The 17,953-nt window shown below is 41.5% G+C and overlaps 1 protein-coding gene across 2 annotated transcripts in view; it reads right to left on the reverse strand.

Moving 5' to 3' along the window:
* Positions 1-4,141: 4,141 nt before the first annotated feature.
* The window catches only part of MOB3B (MOB kinase activator 3B), a 45,029-nt gene continuing 31,217 nt past the window's right edge, over positions 4,142-17,953 (reverse strand). Inside the window, exon 2 of one of the 2 annotated variants that reach the window (XM_069881233.1) lies at positions 4,142-7,111. In XM_069881233.1, coding sequence (XP_069737334.1) covers positions 6,873-7,111 — 239 coding nt within the window. In that variant the 3' untranslated portion in view covers positions 4,142-6,872. The remainder of the gene's footprint in view (positions 7,112-17,953) is intronic. The other variant, XM_069881234.1, reaches the window with a different exon arrangement.

The following is a 17,953-nucleotide window of genomic DNA, read 5'->3' on the forward strand; positions in this document are numbered from 1 at the left end:
ACTCCAGGAGCCTCCTAGACTGCTTCTTTTCTGCTGTATTGTACTTCCAGCAGATATCAGGAAGATTGAAGTCTCCCACAAGAATGAGAGGCATCAATCTAGAGATTAAGCCCAGCTGTGTATAGAAGAGCTCATCAGCTGCTTCTCCTTGGCTGGGTGGTCTGTAACAGACTCCCATCACAACATCCACCTTCTTGTGGGCTCCTCTGATTTTAACCCACAGGCACTCAATCTCCTCATCGCCACAATCCATCTCAATGATGTCCAAGTCCTCCCTTACAAAGAGGGCTACCCACCCTCCTCTCCTACCCTTCCTATCCTGCCTGAAGAGTTTGTACCCCACCATAGCGAGTAGCTAGCTCCAGAGTGCCCATATCTCCCTTAGCACCCCCAGGTGTGTTCTCCCCCACTTTCTGTGTGGTGAGGTACTGGTGGTCCTCACCAGCACACCCTCTCTGAATCACCAGTGCCCCACGTCCAGGCTGGTTCCTGTCTAGCCTGGGCTCAACCCCCTTCCCCTTCACATCTAGTTTAAAGCTCAATTTATGAACTTAGCTAGGTTTTTGGCAAAGGCTTTAGCCCCCCTAGGAGACACACGTGTCCCATCCTTAGCAACAAAGTCTGGGGGTGTGTGAGCCTCCCCATGATCAAAGAAGCCAAAGCCCCTTTCCTCACACCAGGCTCGGAGCCAGGCATTAATCAAATTCTTCTTCCTGACTTCCAGCTCCTCTCTATTTAGCCTTGGGATGGAGCAGAATACTATTTGTGCCCCAGAGCCCTCCATCATTTTCCCAATGGCCCTGAAGTCTTTCTTGATGGCTTTGGTCTTTTTGTTTATTAGATCATCATTACCAGTTCGGACTACTATCAGAGGATAGTAGTCTGTCTCGTGGACCAGGGAAGGAAGTTTTCTAGCTACCTCCTTCACTGATGCCCCCGGTAAGCAGCAGACCTCTCTGTGGAGCGGGTCCGGTCTGCAAATGGGTCCCTCTGTTCCTTTTAGGAGGGAGTCCCCTACAACAATCACCCTCCTCTGCTTCTTAATGGAGGATCTTTTTATCTTTTTCTGAGGATGGTGCAGCCTAGGGAAGGATTCTAGGCTGTGGGAGCCATCATCCTCATCCTCAGGGTTGGATTCCACCTGCAGCACCTTATACTTGTTCACCACGGGGATCTGGGGTTTTGCTGTCTGGGTGAGTGGAGCAGGTTTCCTTCGTCTGGCAGGAACTTGCTGCCATTCCCCATCTCTTGTTCCCCCAACCTTGCAGTTTGCAGGTGGATGGTGTTTGGAGACACCAGCTCCAGCAGGCTGCTGAGTTAGTGAGAGGGCACTACTCCACTGGTCTATCCCTCTCTCACACTCCCTGATGGTCCTCAGCCTCTTTACCTCCTCCCTTAGCTCCTCCACCATGTGGAGGAGTTGCCCCACTCGAGTGCAGCTTTCACAAGTGGGGCCAGTAACAGAGGCAGGAGCCGGTGTGGGAGGCGGCACTGCCTGCAGCCCAGGGTCTGGGGAGCTGCCTGCACCCACTGTGGCTCTGGCTGGGTGGCAGCATCCACCCTGCCTGCTGCAGCACGAGGGGCAGCTTTAACCTTCTGCCGGGTGGCCACCATGGTCTTTGGTGTCTTCTGTCTAGTCTCTACGTCCTCTCTGCGCCCTGCCCGCTCGAACTGCTCCACTCCTCTTTACCACACTCCTCGGTGCTCCCAGGGGACTGTTTAAACCTCCCGCGGTATCCACCGGGGCCGCCCCACCCCGTCAGGCCCCTTGCGGGACCAGCGTGTGGGGCTGTCAGGACCCCTGCCCCGCCTGGGTTTTTCTGGGATTTTCCCGGCTCAGGGAAGCTCCCACCGCCTCGAAATGTCCACCCCACCACAGAACTCACCGTCCTGCTGCCGGGTGCCGCCGAAGAACTGGTACTTAAGCTTGAAGAACTGATAGGCTTAAGAACCAGCAGGCCAGCTTAGCTAAAGGAATGTGTGGCCAGTGCAATCCCACTGGTGTTGATGAGAGGTTGGCCATTGTTCACCGGCATGATATTTGGTTATTTTTTTCCTGGTGTTGTGTTGGTACCAGGAGGGCTGTGAGGAAGCTGGTGCATTGGCAGTGATGGATCTCACTCACCTCTAAGTCCTGTGAACCTGCCAGGAAATTCTGCCCTGCAGTATGAAAACCACATGTATTGTTCTTGTTGAAGAGTTAGCTCCCAAATAACTTAATACTCCTGCAAGGTTATGTTTCTTCTATTCATAGTTGGATTTCATCACTTGTCCAATAGGATCGATTTGAAAAGCAATCTTTCCTTTTCTTTTGATGGCTACAACAATTAGTGTTGGTCTCTTTTCCCATACTGTTGAATAACCATCTAATAACAAACAGACCTAGAAAAGCCTAAGACACATCTGACATGATTTAAAAAAATGAACATACCAAACAGCACTGATGCATGGAGGAGGAAAGGAATCAATCACTTATATCTTAGAAAGATGATTCCCCCTTAATAACTACCAAAATTAAAAAATTTACTCTGTAGAGAAGAGCTTGCAGTGTGCAAATGCACACATTGATACTTCCATATCCTCACTCAAACACACACACACACATAAATACATATGTGTGCACATACATATACACAAACGCAGGTATTAGACTGGACAAGTAATTTATTTTTTATCCTCCAGAAGAATATTGTAACAATTCTTAATTATATTATATTTATCTTTAAAACAGGAAATTTTATTAAAATGGAAAGGAAACAACTACCTTAATATCTCAAAATTATTTGGCTAAATGTTGAAAAACATCGCCTCTCTATTTAGGATGAAATACATGAGAAATCAAATTCAATCACTTTAGATTTCAATCAATACCACTACCAGGCTGTTATTACTGATTTGGATTGCTTTTCTCTTGGAACAGTCTCCATATTTATTAAAAATGTCTTTAATTTCTTCCAACAGATAGGAAAAAATGTCTAAGCACTGACTACTTTTCTATACTGGATCTACCAGCGTTATTCCCTTTCTAAAGCACTTAATGCATGTTATACAATAGCAAGCACGTTTCTATTTTATACATAGTGCATCCTGTTTTGCGTTGCTTGCAGGTACCTCCTTCTTTCTACTTCTGCTCTTCTGAGAGATAAGTGCAAAACCAACCCTTGGTGGTTTCTCCTCAGAGGGTGCAGGTGAGAGGTAACCTTTCTGGAGGCACAGAGTGAAGTGAGTCTTTGGGGAAGCAAAGAGAAGACTGAAAAGCAGACATCCAGTTCTGATATTGCTCTCCCAGAAAATGTGAGAAATCTTAAGACCAGGCAGAAAAGGTAAAAAGCAAATGGAAAGAATGGCTTTTTTGAGACAGCTCCAGATGTGCAATTTATTCAACCTAATGTACCATTCTCTGTGTTTTTTCCACAAAGCCCGAGGAATTTTCTTGCATATGAAGGCTAGGACAATGCTTACCCCTTAGGTTTCTGCACGTCTTGAGTAAGCTGTCTGTAGGTCTCTATAGAGCTACATGTTAAATGTTTTCCTCCTCCCTCCCAACCTCATTCTTAATGAATCCATTGGTCAGGAGAAATAAACATCTTGCCTGGTAAAAGTTTTGCTGTTTAGAGGCTGAGTTTCTTGAGAACTCTCAAGTTTTTATAAGCATCCAACTTTCTCTCAAATCTGAGGGAGATCATCGATTTCACTGCTGTATTATCAGGGAAAAAAACCCTCCATCTTTCTTAAAACCCAAGGGAGGTTACATTAAGATTTGTTTCATATTACATTTGTCACTACAGTGACACTACGCTATGTTCACACAAACAAGAAGTTCATTCTGAAATCCCCTATGATAGACACAATCAATGAAAGCTACTAAGTTTTTAAACACTCAAGGCAATTTTGAAATCACAGGAATCTTTCACACTCCGAAGTAAAGCTGACTGTAGTCTCACCCAGCTGTAGTCATCCCTCTTACAGTGCCTTGATGCTTAACATCAACAGCATCTTTTAAGTACCAGAATAAAACAAATGGGATTTTAGGCAAGAAAAGCAGGAACCAGATTGAGACTACAAAGGTGATTGAAAATAAAAAACCTAAACCCAAAACCCACAAAGAACAACCCCACAGCTCTCCCCGAAGTCCCAAACATATATAATTAAAATAAGGGAGAAAGTTCTTCTCAGGTAAAATGGGTGCCTCTGCATACATTCATGTTTAAAAACACTCAGTTCTCATTACGTATCCTGAGGAATCATGTAAGTCTGCACATAAAGGTGCAATTAACAACCAAAATCTGATTCTGTCCAGATGTGGCCCTGAAGAAATTACTGATGAAGCTGGAATGCTTGAGCATGAGATTCAACAGGATGCTGCCCCTCTCTCCTCTATAGGAGAGGGTAATACAATACTCCTCCGTAGTGGTGCCACATTCCAGACATTAGTCTTATTGGAGCATGAGATACCAGGCACAGGAAAAGGAGGAAAGGCCAGTGATGTAAGATGGACAGGCTGTGGCTGCAGTGGAAGAAAGGGTACTTCCTGGGAGATGTTCAGCTGAAGGCAAAACCATGCCACTTGGAGGACGTTTATTTCATCACCTAGCAAACTCTATGTTCTTCCCAGCAGATTAAGCAACAAAATCAAGTACATTTTGCATTCCCCTGTGACTCGTTCAGCTCCTGGATTGCAGTGTGCTTTTCCCCATTACAGAAATTTTGGCCAGGTCAAATACAAATCCTCTAGGGTTTAACCCTACATTTCTCTCCTTTGCCTCATACAGTGTGCTGTACTAGAAAAGGAAACACAAGAGTTCACAAAAAACAGTTTTAGAAAGAGGAAAAAAACCCAACATGTAAGTTTTGCATTCACAGAAGTAATGCCTTCACAGAAAGGTTATTAAAAAATAATTCAAAGTAACCAGGAACAAATTCTGCTTTACCTTCAGACAGAGCAACAGTGAATAGAATCTAAACAGCACATGGTAAGTAGTGTAATAAAATGAAGAATAAATTATTTCATGCTTAAAATACCACGTTTTAAACTTCTGTGATGACTTTGATTTGAATCTTCACGTATATCTTTGACATATAATACAGTAGTCCTGCCAAGCCATTAGGACATCAGGTGACAACTGACCACAGTGAAATTCAAGAGCATCGTATCAGCTGCAGCTCCATCTCCAACAGTGCAACAGCCTGGGCAATATGGATGAGTACAAGAAACTTGGTATGCAACTGATGTTGTAATTCCGGGCAGTTGTCATCCACATATACCATGTACCTTCTTCCAAAGATACAACATTTCTCATCTTCTTTAAAATGAGGCAAATAATCTCAGCAGTAGCTGTGGCAATGAATTCCACAAGCTAGTCATATCCTACAAAAGTGCCAGCAGGACAGGAATTATCTGTGTGCGTATTACGATCCCCAAAGAATCAACCTGATTCAAAAGACCACCAAAGGAGGTAGGAACACTTCAGTCCATCCCCTTGAAAGCAAAGGATAATGCTGCTTGCATAATTCTAAAAATGCAGAAAAGCCTGCACAGCTACACTGAATGTTCACAGACAAAACCCGTTTGTCCCAGCAAGGACGTGATCACTAACATTCACAAACCCTATTTTAAGAAAGCTGGTAGGCAAATCAGAATGTACCACAATATGAGCTAGCAAAGGTTTGCTATTATTCTTTAGCATCTACTGCCATTCTGTTTCAAATGCTCCAGTCACTAGATGCTCTGAGATTTGCTTCTGACAATTCTCAGAAGACAGAAACATACCCAATATACTTGAGTAAAAGGCAGCAGCAGGGTTCAGCACTTACTCAGGAAGGAGTAATCTTTCACAATAACATAAATGTGCAAAATTGATTAGAAGGCACAGAATATATAGGTGTGTTCTACTTGATTCCCATTTATTTGGCTATATCTCTCTGTTAAGTATTGCTTTAATTTTCTTTTGTAGAAGAAAGCCTCTTATCAGGGCATATTTGGCACTGAAGACTTAGTTTAATACAATGGATCCTTCAAGGCTGTCTGTATGTGTTAGGTTAGACTGAGTACGAGGGAAAAAAATTGTGTTAGTTCAGTGTGGAAAGCAAGCCACATTGCCAGATCCTTGTTTAGATGCAACAGAGACCTTCACTTAGTTCTTCCTGCTGTAACCTTTATACTACTTATTTTTACTGTATCTTCCTCCCAGTTACTAAAACTAAATTTATTTTTCTCTGAAAAGATGACATCTTAAGGTGATAAGGGGACAGGAGACTACAAAATTATGTGACAGATTGGCGTACTTCATACAGTACTCCAGGAAAATTCTGACTATAGCTTCTTGTTTACATAATGTAGAAATACCAAGCACATTTACTAGCAGTAAAAGTATGAATTCAAAGAAAAGACTTCAACACTGCAGAGCTATATCTAGATTTCTAGTCATGTTATTGTGATAAGAAACTGTCCCATTGTCACCCAATTATGAGTCGCAATGAAGCACAAACTGCCTGATCAGCTGAAGGACATGGCTGTGTTCCTGGAAAGACAAGGCCCACTGGCGTTTGGGAACAGTGTCCAAGCCCTAGAATGCCTGGTATGGGGGTAGGGAGTATTAAAGGCCAAATGTCTTCTATGATTCCAGACTATCTTAATATTCTGGCACACTTAGGAAACAAAATATGTATCAAGAAACAAAAGAAAAGGAAAACAACATTGCAGCTAACAATACAGTTTCATTTCAAAGAAACTAATCTGGAGGTTAGCCCAGGCATCTGAATTTCAATAAAGCTTTAACAGCAGGAGCACAGTCTGTCATTGTTTGTGGCTGAAGAAATTCTTATCCATAATGAAGGAGCTAGAGCTAACATGAAGTAGATTCTTCTTTTTCTCAATAATCTCTGTCATTCAGATTCTTAGCAGCATATACAAGGTTAAGAATACTGACAGTGGTGGGAACCATTTGTGAAAGAAACTGTGGTTCCCAGTTTCCCTGCTTTCGTGGATTAACAAGCAGGCTCAGTCTATGAAGGCTGTCACATTCTTGAACTCTGCTGTAAGAAGGAAATTGGACGTTGCTTTTCTTCACTGGGTAATTTTTTAGTGACATATCCTGGTTGTCATCTCTTTCTGTAAAACAAAAAGGGGAGATTAAAAAGTGAATGGCATTTCTAGTAAAGTATGCACACACCTCTTCTCAGTTAACATTTCTGCATCTCTACAAATTCATGTGGTTTTATATGCCACTGTGGTTTTGCTCCTCTCTGTCAGTTTCAAGAACAATGAACATAACCAGCCATTAGCATGCGGCATTTTGTCATTTTTGGCAGTTTTAATACCCTACTAATTCCCTAGCCATGTCAGGTAAATGGTACTGCATGCCACAAAAAGAAATAAATCTCCTGCAAAAGCAGGAAACCTTTTAGCTTCAAGTAACAAAAAGGATTCCCATTGTTGTCATTGAATCTGCACTCAACAGGAAACATGGAGAAACACTCTTTGCCTAGTTATTTCTGCCTACACATGGACACAATCATTTCAGACTTGACTAGAGCTGTAGCATTTGTCTCTAGGATGGCATCTTGGAGCATTCACAGACTCCATTAGGAAGCAGGTTTTGGCACCCATATAGAATTTCATTTGATCTGACTTACAGGCACTTTGTCACAAACTCTGTGGTAACTAGCTGCCCTATTCTATAAAATTCTTCGTATTTGTCAGCAGGTTTTCAGGAAAGGTTTATCAGATGATCTGTCCACAGCCATCCACATGTGTGGCATAACTGTGTGCCATTTCCTGTCAAGGTTGAAGGGCTGCCACAACTAAGGGTCACCACAGTTGTGCAACTTTTCCTTTAGGGTCCCCTTTCATTGTGCCTCCAGACTGTACAGCATCTACCTTATAAACTCTATTTAGTTATCAGAATTTTCTGAAAATCTTCTCAGCTGCTTGAATAATTTATTATAATATAGAATATCATTAATATCTCATGCAGAGGGCTCCCTGACAGTATTGTATCTGTATCTTACTCTCTGCTTAACAGATCACTACTCTACCTATGTCCTATGCAGAGTTGTAGGGATTTTTTCACCTTCCAGAGCCTTAATTGGTTTTCATTTCTTGTAGATTCTTGCATCACTTGTTATTTTGCTGTCACACATGTATAGAATGGAATATTGCCATTTACAGTTGTTATAAAGACAATGGTAATTTATACAGTAATATGTGATCCCCATGTAATCCATAGAGTAATCTGAACTAGTAATTGCTTCTCATCTAATCTGGTAAAGGTGACCAAGGTGAATGTTTATGGAAAAGTCTGTTCCTTTTTCTTCTTAAATGTTTTGTCAGGTTTTGGGGAATGGGTGCTTTATTCTTCTTTTAAATGGGCAATTGGACTTAATCCTTCAGAGCAACAAATACCAAATGCAGAAGTTAATGTAATTTAGCACAGTGTTGGACAGCTTCCTACTGTTTTATACCTAAGCAGATACTAACCACTTCTTCCTTTTCTTTCTTCAAGAGATTAGAAAAAAAATTATACTAGGAAATACTGAAGAGCAGCATATAATATCCTGCTACATCAGCACTGTGATAACTAGCTCCAACCAAAGCAGGCATCTAGAAGCTGGCAAAATCCCAGCAACATTCAGTTTGATCAGAATCCCTAAAGACGCTGTTCCCAGGGAGGGCAGGGGCCACGAGCCCTGATGTGGCTTAACATCATGCAGAAGTTCTTCTGACAGGGCCTCACACTGTTTCCAGAATGGGTTTTCCCAGCCGAGGGTGCCAGGCACTGCCCTGGCTGCTGCCCATCAGTCTGTACTACAAGCTGCCTCTGTGGGGCATTGCCAGGCTTGTGGTGCCAGGCTTTTGCTATCCGCTGAGGAGGAATACCCATTGCTGAGGCTATTCAGTGCCCTCCTCAGCAACATCTGCCACAAGTAGAAAGGAGCTAAAACACACTTAGGAAGGGAGTACTCATTTCAAAAGTCTGTGTTTTCTTCCTAAATTTTAAATTATTCTTTAATTTTCCTTATTGGAAGATTTATTAGGTGCTAATGCTTCTTGACACAATGCAGATCCTTAAATTTACACATACTGAGTGCCGGCACATCCATATTGTACTACAAATAACCACAGCTGTAAGGTAAACCACCACCATTTCTTTCTGCAGCTGCTGCTTAACAGCTATTTGCAGCCATAGAGTAGAATCTTATCCTGTTAGAAACGCAGTAAAGAGGACAATGTGTCCACTATCAGAGTAATTCTAGACTTGGCCATCCTCCTTCAGGAGCAGTGGGAGGCAAGCTGCCTTTGAATAGAATAACAAGACATTATAAGCAACAAATTCAACATGCAAAATGCATTTGCATTCTTGTTTTAAAGAAAAAAATACCATCAGAGGCAGGGGTTTAGACATGGATAAATGTTTCCAGGCAACGGAAATAGTAGGAGCCTAAATAATCTGTGCATAAGATGTAGAGGGCTTTAAACAAGTCATATGAGCTTCTGAAATGTTTTACTATGAACCTACCATGGCATCACTGCACTTTCTGTCAAGGCACAATTTATTTTTTACACTAAACAAATTCTCCTCACTTCATTTGTAGACATTTGTTTGGTTATACAGCTATGTTCACTGTCCTGTAGATCCACTGTCTTCCCTCTATTCCCCCCTATCCTCATCAGGAGAACGCTGCTGGAAATAGCTCAGGAGTTTTTTCCTTGCTTCTACTTAACAGGCCTTCTGTTCCAACACCTGCTTGGCTGCAGGTATGGAAATGCTCACTAAAGTTGCAAAGCCAGAAAAATGATAAAATCTACAAAATATCATCGTCTCTGATGCACAGAAACTTTTCCTGTTTTGACCTATATTGTCATCAGTAAATGAGGGACGCAGAAGCACAGACATATGGTCTCATCGTAGTCCTGCATATATATGCATAAGCTTTTATTAATTTTAGCCAGTGACAATGAACTAGATATGCTGTTTAAACAAAAATAAAAATATCATTGTAATAGTAAATTTGCACATGCTTTGTGAGAATGACCTGCTTCTAGTTGTTTCTTACAGGAATTTATGATAGGGAAGAAAAACAAACAGGAAATGGTTTCTCAAACAGTCTGATGTAATTACAAAGCTGGCAAAAAAAGTTAGCTTCACTCAAAATGATGGTGAGATTGAGAGGAAGGGTCAAACCCACAGCATCCAGCCATGGCTGGGTGGCAGCAGGAGGTGTGCTGTTTGCTGCAGAGCCTACCAATGAGCTTTTTATAGAACAAATCGCTCCTACTTGCCAAATGCTTCCTCTGAAATACTTACTTTTCAAAAGCTAATAACACACTCTTTGCAGAACCTGCTGGAAAAATCTCTCACTGATTCTGATGGGCACCAGGGAACTCAGCACACAGTCTTGCTCCATCTAACTAGCAGAGAAGTCCCCCTCAAACCTCGTCAGAGATCTGACTCCTCAATTATTTTGGTGATGGACAGGTGAGCACTGCCTCTAACAGAAACTCAAAGCTTAGACTTCTTCCATGTTTCCTGAGTCTTCCTGGTTTTATGCTTCTCTGGAACATTACTGAGAAGAATTTAACACAGAGCTAATTCCTATGTAGCTTAAAGCGATGCATTTGCTGTTGTTGTGTCAAGTCCTCAAAGTAATTCCTCACTTGCTAGACCTAAACACTAACAAGCCACTTTGTAAGACCAGAAATCTGTCTGTTTCGCTAGTATTTTTGATTTCATGGAGGGACGCATTCCTCAGTGTTTTTCAGGATGTACAAACATGATTTCCCAGAAGAAGGGAAAAAAAGCAACAAACAGTCTTAAAAGGGTAATCAATTCTTATCTCTGATGGATATCTGGTCCTCTCCTCTCTCTACTGCCAAAATGTACACATCAGAAATATTCAGCATACAAATGTCTAAATAATGTTTGATAAAACACTGATGCTTTAGTTGTTGCTAAGCAGTGCTTATACTAAGTCAATTACTTTTCAGCTTCCTGTGCTCTGCCAGTGGGGAGGTGCACAAGAAGCTGGGAGAGGACACAGACAAAAGGATACTCTGGACCATGTGACATCATGCTCACTATATAAACAGGGGGGGTGTTTGCTGGAGTGCTGTGATTGCTGCCTGGGAACAGGCTGGGCACTGCTGAGCAAATGGTGAGCACTGTGCATCACTTATTTTGTATATTCTATTATTATTATTACTGCTATTATTATTATCATTATTCTTATTACTATTACTACTTCTTTCTCTTAATTTGCTGCTCTATTTAAACTTCTTTATCTCAACCCATGAGTTTTATTTTTTCATATAATCATTAGGTTGTAAAAGACCTTAGAGGTCATCAACTCCAACTGAACCTGTCTAATACTAAACTTTTCCTGATTCTCCTCCTTATTCTACCAGAGACCCTGTGTGGGAATGTGGGGGGTGGAGCTTGGGAGGGGTTGAGCAAGTGTCTGCATGGTACTTAGTTGCCAGCCAGGCTTAAACTGTGACGTAAGGCCAACTGATCTACGTTACATAGCAAAGCACAGGATGTATCTAAAATGGGAAGATGAAATTTTGTCGAAGAAGATGAACAGCAGTAGTCCTCTCGATAGTAACAAGAACAATTGAGATGCAAATGCAGTTAGAATAAAGGCAATTGCAAAAACATTACTGGAAACAGGTGGAGGAGTGTCTTCCTCACAGAGTGCAATCAGCCTGGGCTCGTTTTACTAATTGGTGTAAGAATTACTGTAAATGGACTTACGTAAATTATAGATGTAAAAGCCTTTTAACAGTTTTGCCACATTCTGCTTTTATTTACAGTGTAACTCTGATTCATATTGGTAACAAGTCACTAGAACAGGCAGAGCAAGGTATCACATTGTAGTTAGTAAGGAGCAGTTTTGGCTCTACTTCAGCTCAGAATTAAAACACCAGGCAAGTCCAATTTCAGGAAGCTTACATGAGTAGAGCAGAAGAAAGCTTATGCATCCATTATAAAGCAAATATTTTCAAATTCCCTTTTTTATTTCACACCTGACCTTGAATGCCCCTGACATTTTTTGTGGTTTTGCAACCACAATCACTTTTTTCTACTTTGTTTTAAATCCTTGATGCTACTCCATACACATACTGAGCTAGCACAGAGCAACAAACTGAGTAGGTGAGAGTCACATCAGCTCATCAGAAGCTCAAAATGAATTAAATAATTATGGAAAAAAATTTTTTTTGCATGTCATGTCTTTTGTATTATAGCAATCTCATAGGAGTTCATTGGAAAAAAAAGGAAAAAAGAAAGAGGTGCAAAAGTGTCAGATGGATGCTCTTTCGCAGTTAGTTTCTACTCTTTTAATGTTTTGCAGTACTGAAGACATTTGGAGGAACAGGCTTCTTTGGAAGATTCCTGTTCTGTCTTTATTCTGGACTGTTAACTATAAAATCTTTTTTGCCTTGTATTAATAATCTCTTTGAAGTGCACATGTGGTGTTGTTTATTGCAAACTGTGAAACGTGGTTTGTTTTGGAGAAGCCCTTTTTACTCAACAGGCTACAATTTACATTCATTAGCTAAACTTTAAAACAGGACTTACATGGTGTAATCCTCAACAGCAACAGACATCTGTACTTAGCTACCCACAACAGACAGATATTGTGTCAAAGCATCAGGGGACAGAGCGTTTAATCCAGAGCACCAAAACGAACCACTCCAAAACCTCTGAGGAGTCGATGACACACAGAAAATTATCAGTAGGCAAGACTTTCTGTCCTCCTGTTCTCAGCAGTGTGTACTTGGGTTCAGTGCAACCAAAGCAGCTGATGTGTTAAAATACTCGTTAAACACGTGCATGCCAGAAATTATTGACTTAGAAACTCTGGCACAGCAGTGCATCTTATGACTTTGCTTTCTTTGAACATCAGAGTTGAGAATCCTATTTTTCAGCAACGTGAACTCCTAGAGTTCTCATTTCCTCCTAATGTTTTGCAGGAAATGGAGGAGATGGAAAAGGTTGCATTTACTTAGCTACCACTTCTTTCCTGTTCAGTTAGTGATCAGTTAATGATCTCAACCATTTGTGTAGAAATCCTCATCGTTTGTACAACGTAAAAGCAATCCTGCTGGATATTACCACTATATCTTGGTGAAGTAGAAAAACTGGACTGGGAGCAAGGAATGTTTGGTTTCTTTTCTTTTTATTTTTTTTCTTTCTTTATTTAAGAAGAAAAAAAATTACTGGTGGCTAGTTGGCAGCAGTGATAGGCCTTGCCTGAATGGGGACTCTTTTACTAAAGCAAAGAACCAAAGGGAGTGGAGAAAGAAAGAAAATTATACCTACTTAAAAGCTAGATCAATGAGTATTTATGTAATTTTGGATAATACATGAACAAGTAATAAGTCATTCTACCACTTTGTGATGAGTAAAAGGATTTGAAGCAACTGTAAATAACAGCCTTGTAGGAAAACAAAACTATTAAACAATTTCATATTGTGAATTGTACTTGTGAACACGGAAGCACCTGAATTTCAAACAGTGTTAGAATCACTATATGCCTACATTACATGTTTAAAGAGAGCCACTGGGGACAAACATACACACACACAGGTAAATGAGCTCTGACTCAGTTAACTGCATATGTATATACACACACCCCAAACATTAGTTTTGCATCAACTGGCATACGTAAGTGTTGGGTATAGTTTTCTACAAGGCACATGTTAAATCTTTAGCAAGTGAATTTGGCATTAGAAGAGGCTGATAGTTAAGTCCATCTAGTAGAAGGCATGGTGTGCAGTTTTGTGGGAAGATAAACAAAAGTGTATCAGAGAAGGGATGGGAAGGCTAGGTGCCAGCTTCACCAGAAGGAGTTATTTGGGTTGGGCTTGCCTGATCTTATCAGAGTGTCAGCGGTTGCCATCTCTCTCCCTCAATGCCCCAATGTCAAGGCACAAGGAAAGCAGAAAGAAAAGCTTTTTGTACAGAAGTTTCACTGATAGATTTTTAGGCCAGAATTTGTTAATGATAGATGAATTTAGGGAATTGCCAGTTATCCCTCTGGACCACGAGCAGCCTCTATGACTGAACAAGATTAAACCTTATGTGTTCCCTGCTTAAACCTGAAGATATCCAGACAGCACACAGAACACACTGGGAATGCTGGAAGGATTTAAAGACAGAGATACCTTTAAAACAATGTGTTAATATTTCTGTTGTCTTTCTTCTTTTAAGAGCTATAATACAAAATACTTTAGAAGGATATGGAGGGCTGTACTTTGATAGCAATGAGGAGCAATATGGAAATAGAATTGGGTAGCTACAAAGGAGAGTGACAAAAGAACACACTGGTTTTAATGAAATCACTTTTCCCCTACTTTTGAGCTCAAATTGTCCTCTGCTGACTGGCAAATAATTAATATTTCACAATCTATTGATTTATGGGTACCATCACTGCTTTCATGAATATTGTAAATGGTTGTGTGGAGAAAATGGACTGGAAAAGTGCAAATTCTAATTTTCACCGTGAGTATCAAAAAATTAATTATGTAGATGAAACACTAAGTTTGAAAAAAATGAAGTGAATTAATAAATGTATACTTTTATTTTAAAATATGTGATTGCAATAGTCGTCAACAGAAGTTTCCTGTTAATTATCTTGTTCAACTTGGTTGTGTTTCATCTGAGTGCACCCTTGACAAAATTCCAATACTTTGCCATGTTTTGTAGAGTCTGCTACTGCTGGTTTTTCCACTGTGAGCACTCAATGGAGCTAATGCCAGCTAGGCTGTATTTATAGTATTTTTACTATGTTTATGGCAATTATATTAAGAATTTCCTGATGAGTAAACTTTCTTTGTGGTATAGACAAAGATGGAGCAATGCTGCTGATTATTTTGTGAAAAGAAATACTGTATGCAGCAGACTGGATGTGTAACTGCAGCTGCTTGGGCCTCATGCACAGTAGTGACGAGCTGGGGGCTCATATGTATGCCTTGCCATAGCTCTGGCAAAACAAAAACCATGAAAGAGAAACGCCTAAGTCATTGGCTGAGCAATGTCTGGCTACAGTACTTTCAATTAGCTAACCCTGCAACAGACAGGGTGCTTGGAGAAGCTCACAGGAAAACGGAGACTTCTTGATTTGGTTTCCTGACTTCTGAGACTGGCAGGACCAGCACTAGCAACTGCTGCAAGTCCAAACTCCCACCTGAGGGTAGGTACCTTTATTCTTCCAGCAGACAATGAAGGGCTGCACATTGGGCTGTGTTTGTGCCATCAGAAGTGCAGGCTGCCACAAAAGGCACAGTCACAGCATCACATTTTCCCCAGTTCCATGTTCCCACAGCTTGCCTTCTGCCAATATTGGTCTGCATGTAATTGCTTAGGAAAGTGCCCTGGCAAAAATTCCAGCTGTTCAAGGAATTAGTCGATAGGACCCGCTGGGACAAGGAAGGAGAACAGACAGGCAGATCTATAAGGATGCTTTCCACAGAATGCAAAAGTGTTCAGTCCCCAAATATAGGAAATTGGGCAAGGAAGGCAAAAGACTAGCATGGCTGAGTCGAGACCTGCTGGTCAAACTAAAAAGCAAGAAGGAATTGCGCAGGCGGTAGAGGCAAGGAAGGTATCCTGGGAAGAACATAGAGATGCTGCCTGGTTGTATAGGAATGGGGTCAGGAAGACCAACACTCTGTGGAGCTGCACTTGGCAAGAGATGCAATAAATAATAAGGGCTTCTACATGTTATTCTGTCAGCCAGAAAAGGAATGTCAGAGAAAGTGTACCTGCCCTGATAAACATGACTGACAAATTAGTAACAACAGACAAGGAGAAGGCTGAGGTATTCAATGACTTGTTTGCCTCAGGCTTTACTGGCAACCTCTCTTCTCATATCTGTCAAGTGGATGGACTGCAAGACAGGGACTGGGGAAGCAAAGTCCCTCACACTGTAAGAGAAAATCATGTTCATGACCACCAGAGAAACCTGAACATGCATAAGTGTGTGGAACCTGATGAGATGCATCCCAGAGTCCTGAGGGAATTGGCCTATGTAGTTGCTGAGCCACTCTCCATGATATTTGAAAAGTCAGGGCAGTCAGGGAAAGTTCCCAATGACTGCAAAAAGGGTTAGATTGCACTTATTTTTGAAAAGCTTAGAAAAGATGACCCTGGGAACTACTGACCTGCCAGCCTCATCTCTGTGCCTGGGAAGATCATGGAACAGATCCTCCTAGAAGCTATGCTGAAGTACATGGAGGGTGGAGAGGTGATTAGTGGCAGCCAGCATGGCTTCAGCAAGGGCAAGTCCTGTATGACCAACCTAGTGTCTTTCTGTGAGGGATTGACTACATCAGTGGTCAAGTGAAGAGCTACAGGTGTCACCTATCTGGACTACAATCCCCCACAAAATCCTTCTCTCTAAATTGGAAAGATATGAATTTGATGGATGGACTATTTGGTCGGCAAGGAATTGGCTGGATGGTCATGTCCAGAGGGTAGCAGTCAACAGCTCAGTGTCTGCATAGAGATCAGTGACAAGTGGTGTTCCTCAGGGGTCCACTTTGGGATCAGTACTGTTTAATATCTTCATCAATGGCACAGACAGTGGGATCGAGTGCATGCTCAGCAAGTCTGCAGAAGATACCAAGCTGAGTGGTGCAGCTGACACTCCTGAGGGATGGGTTACCACCCAGAAGAAACTTCAACAGGCTGGAGAAGTGGGTCCATGTGAACTTCAGGAGGTTCAACAAGGCCAAATGCAAGGTCCTGCACCTGTGCTGGGGCAACCCCTGGTATCGAGGCAGGCTGGGGGATGAAGGTATTGAGAACAGCCTGTGGAGGACGTGGGGGTACTGTTGGATGAAAAGATGGACATGAGCCACATGGTGTGCTCACAGTCCAGAATGCCAACCATATCCTGGGCTGCATCAGAAGAAGCATGGCCAGCTGGTTGAAGGAGGTGATTCTGCCACTCTGCTCTCATGAGACCCCACCTGGAGAACGGCATCCAGCTCTGGAGTCCTCAGCACAAGACAAACATGGACCTGTTGGAATTTGTACAGAGGAGGGCCACAAAAATTATCAGAGGGATGGAATACTTTTTCTGTGAGGAAAGGGTGAGAGAGTTGGGGTGTTTTAGCCTGGAAGAGAAGGCTCCAGAAAGACCTTACTACACCCTTTCAAGAAGGCATATAGCATGGTGGTTTTAAACTATAAGAGTGTAGATTCAGACTAGGTATAAGTAAGAACTTTTTACAATGAGAGTGGTAAAACACAAAAATACGTTGCCCAGAGAGGCTGTAGATGCTCCATCCCTGGAAACATTCAAGGTGAGATTGGAAGTGGCTTTGAGCATCTTGATCCAGTTGAAGATGTCCCTGCTTATTGCATGAAGGTTGAACTAAGCTCTTAAAACCTCAATGTGTAGTTTTCTGAACGTATTTAACTTCAAAATTTCTGTCACTCAGACCATAGTAGGTTTTTGCAAATAATACATAGTATTGCTTCGTAGGAAGAAAAAAGAGAGAAAAAAAAAGAAAAACAACCCCAACAACTGAAAAAAGTTTAATGATTAGGTTCATGTTTTAAGCACTATTCCCTTTAGTTAGACAAGTGCCTGGACAAGCACTAGAAATTGCAGCCAGAAAGACAGTTTTCTATAAAGATGGGACACTCCACCCATTTAGATAGTTGTTTTTAAGCAGCTTCAAATATTGGGTGAAAATGTTATCAGAAGCAAATTACACTATAAAGCAAACAGAAGCTTTTACACTAAGAATAATGGAGAATGAGGCAAGAAAACCTTAGTGTCTTTGCTTATTCTGCAGATTAACTTCATCCTCATGGAAGCAACTATCAGCTTTATCACTTCTATACGCTCAGCTCCACTGACTGCTGCCACTTTCAGCCCCAATATTATCCACTTGCTACCATGGCTCTAACTGTCTCTGCATCTAAACAAAATAGGCATT

This window comes from Phaenicophaeus curvirostris, chromosome Z (assembly GCF_032191515.1).
Source record: "Phaenicophaeus curvirostris isolate KB17595 chromosome Z, BPBGC_Pcur_1.0, whole genome shotgun sequence".
NCBI classification, from domain to species: domain Eukaryota; kingdom Metazoa; phylum Chordata; class Aves; order Cuculiformes; family Cuculidae; genus Phaenicophaeus; species Phaenicophaeus curvirostris.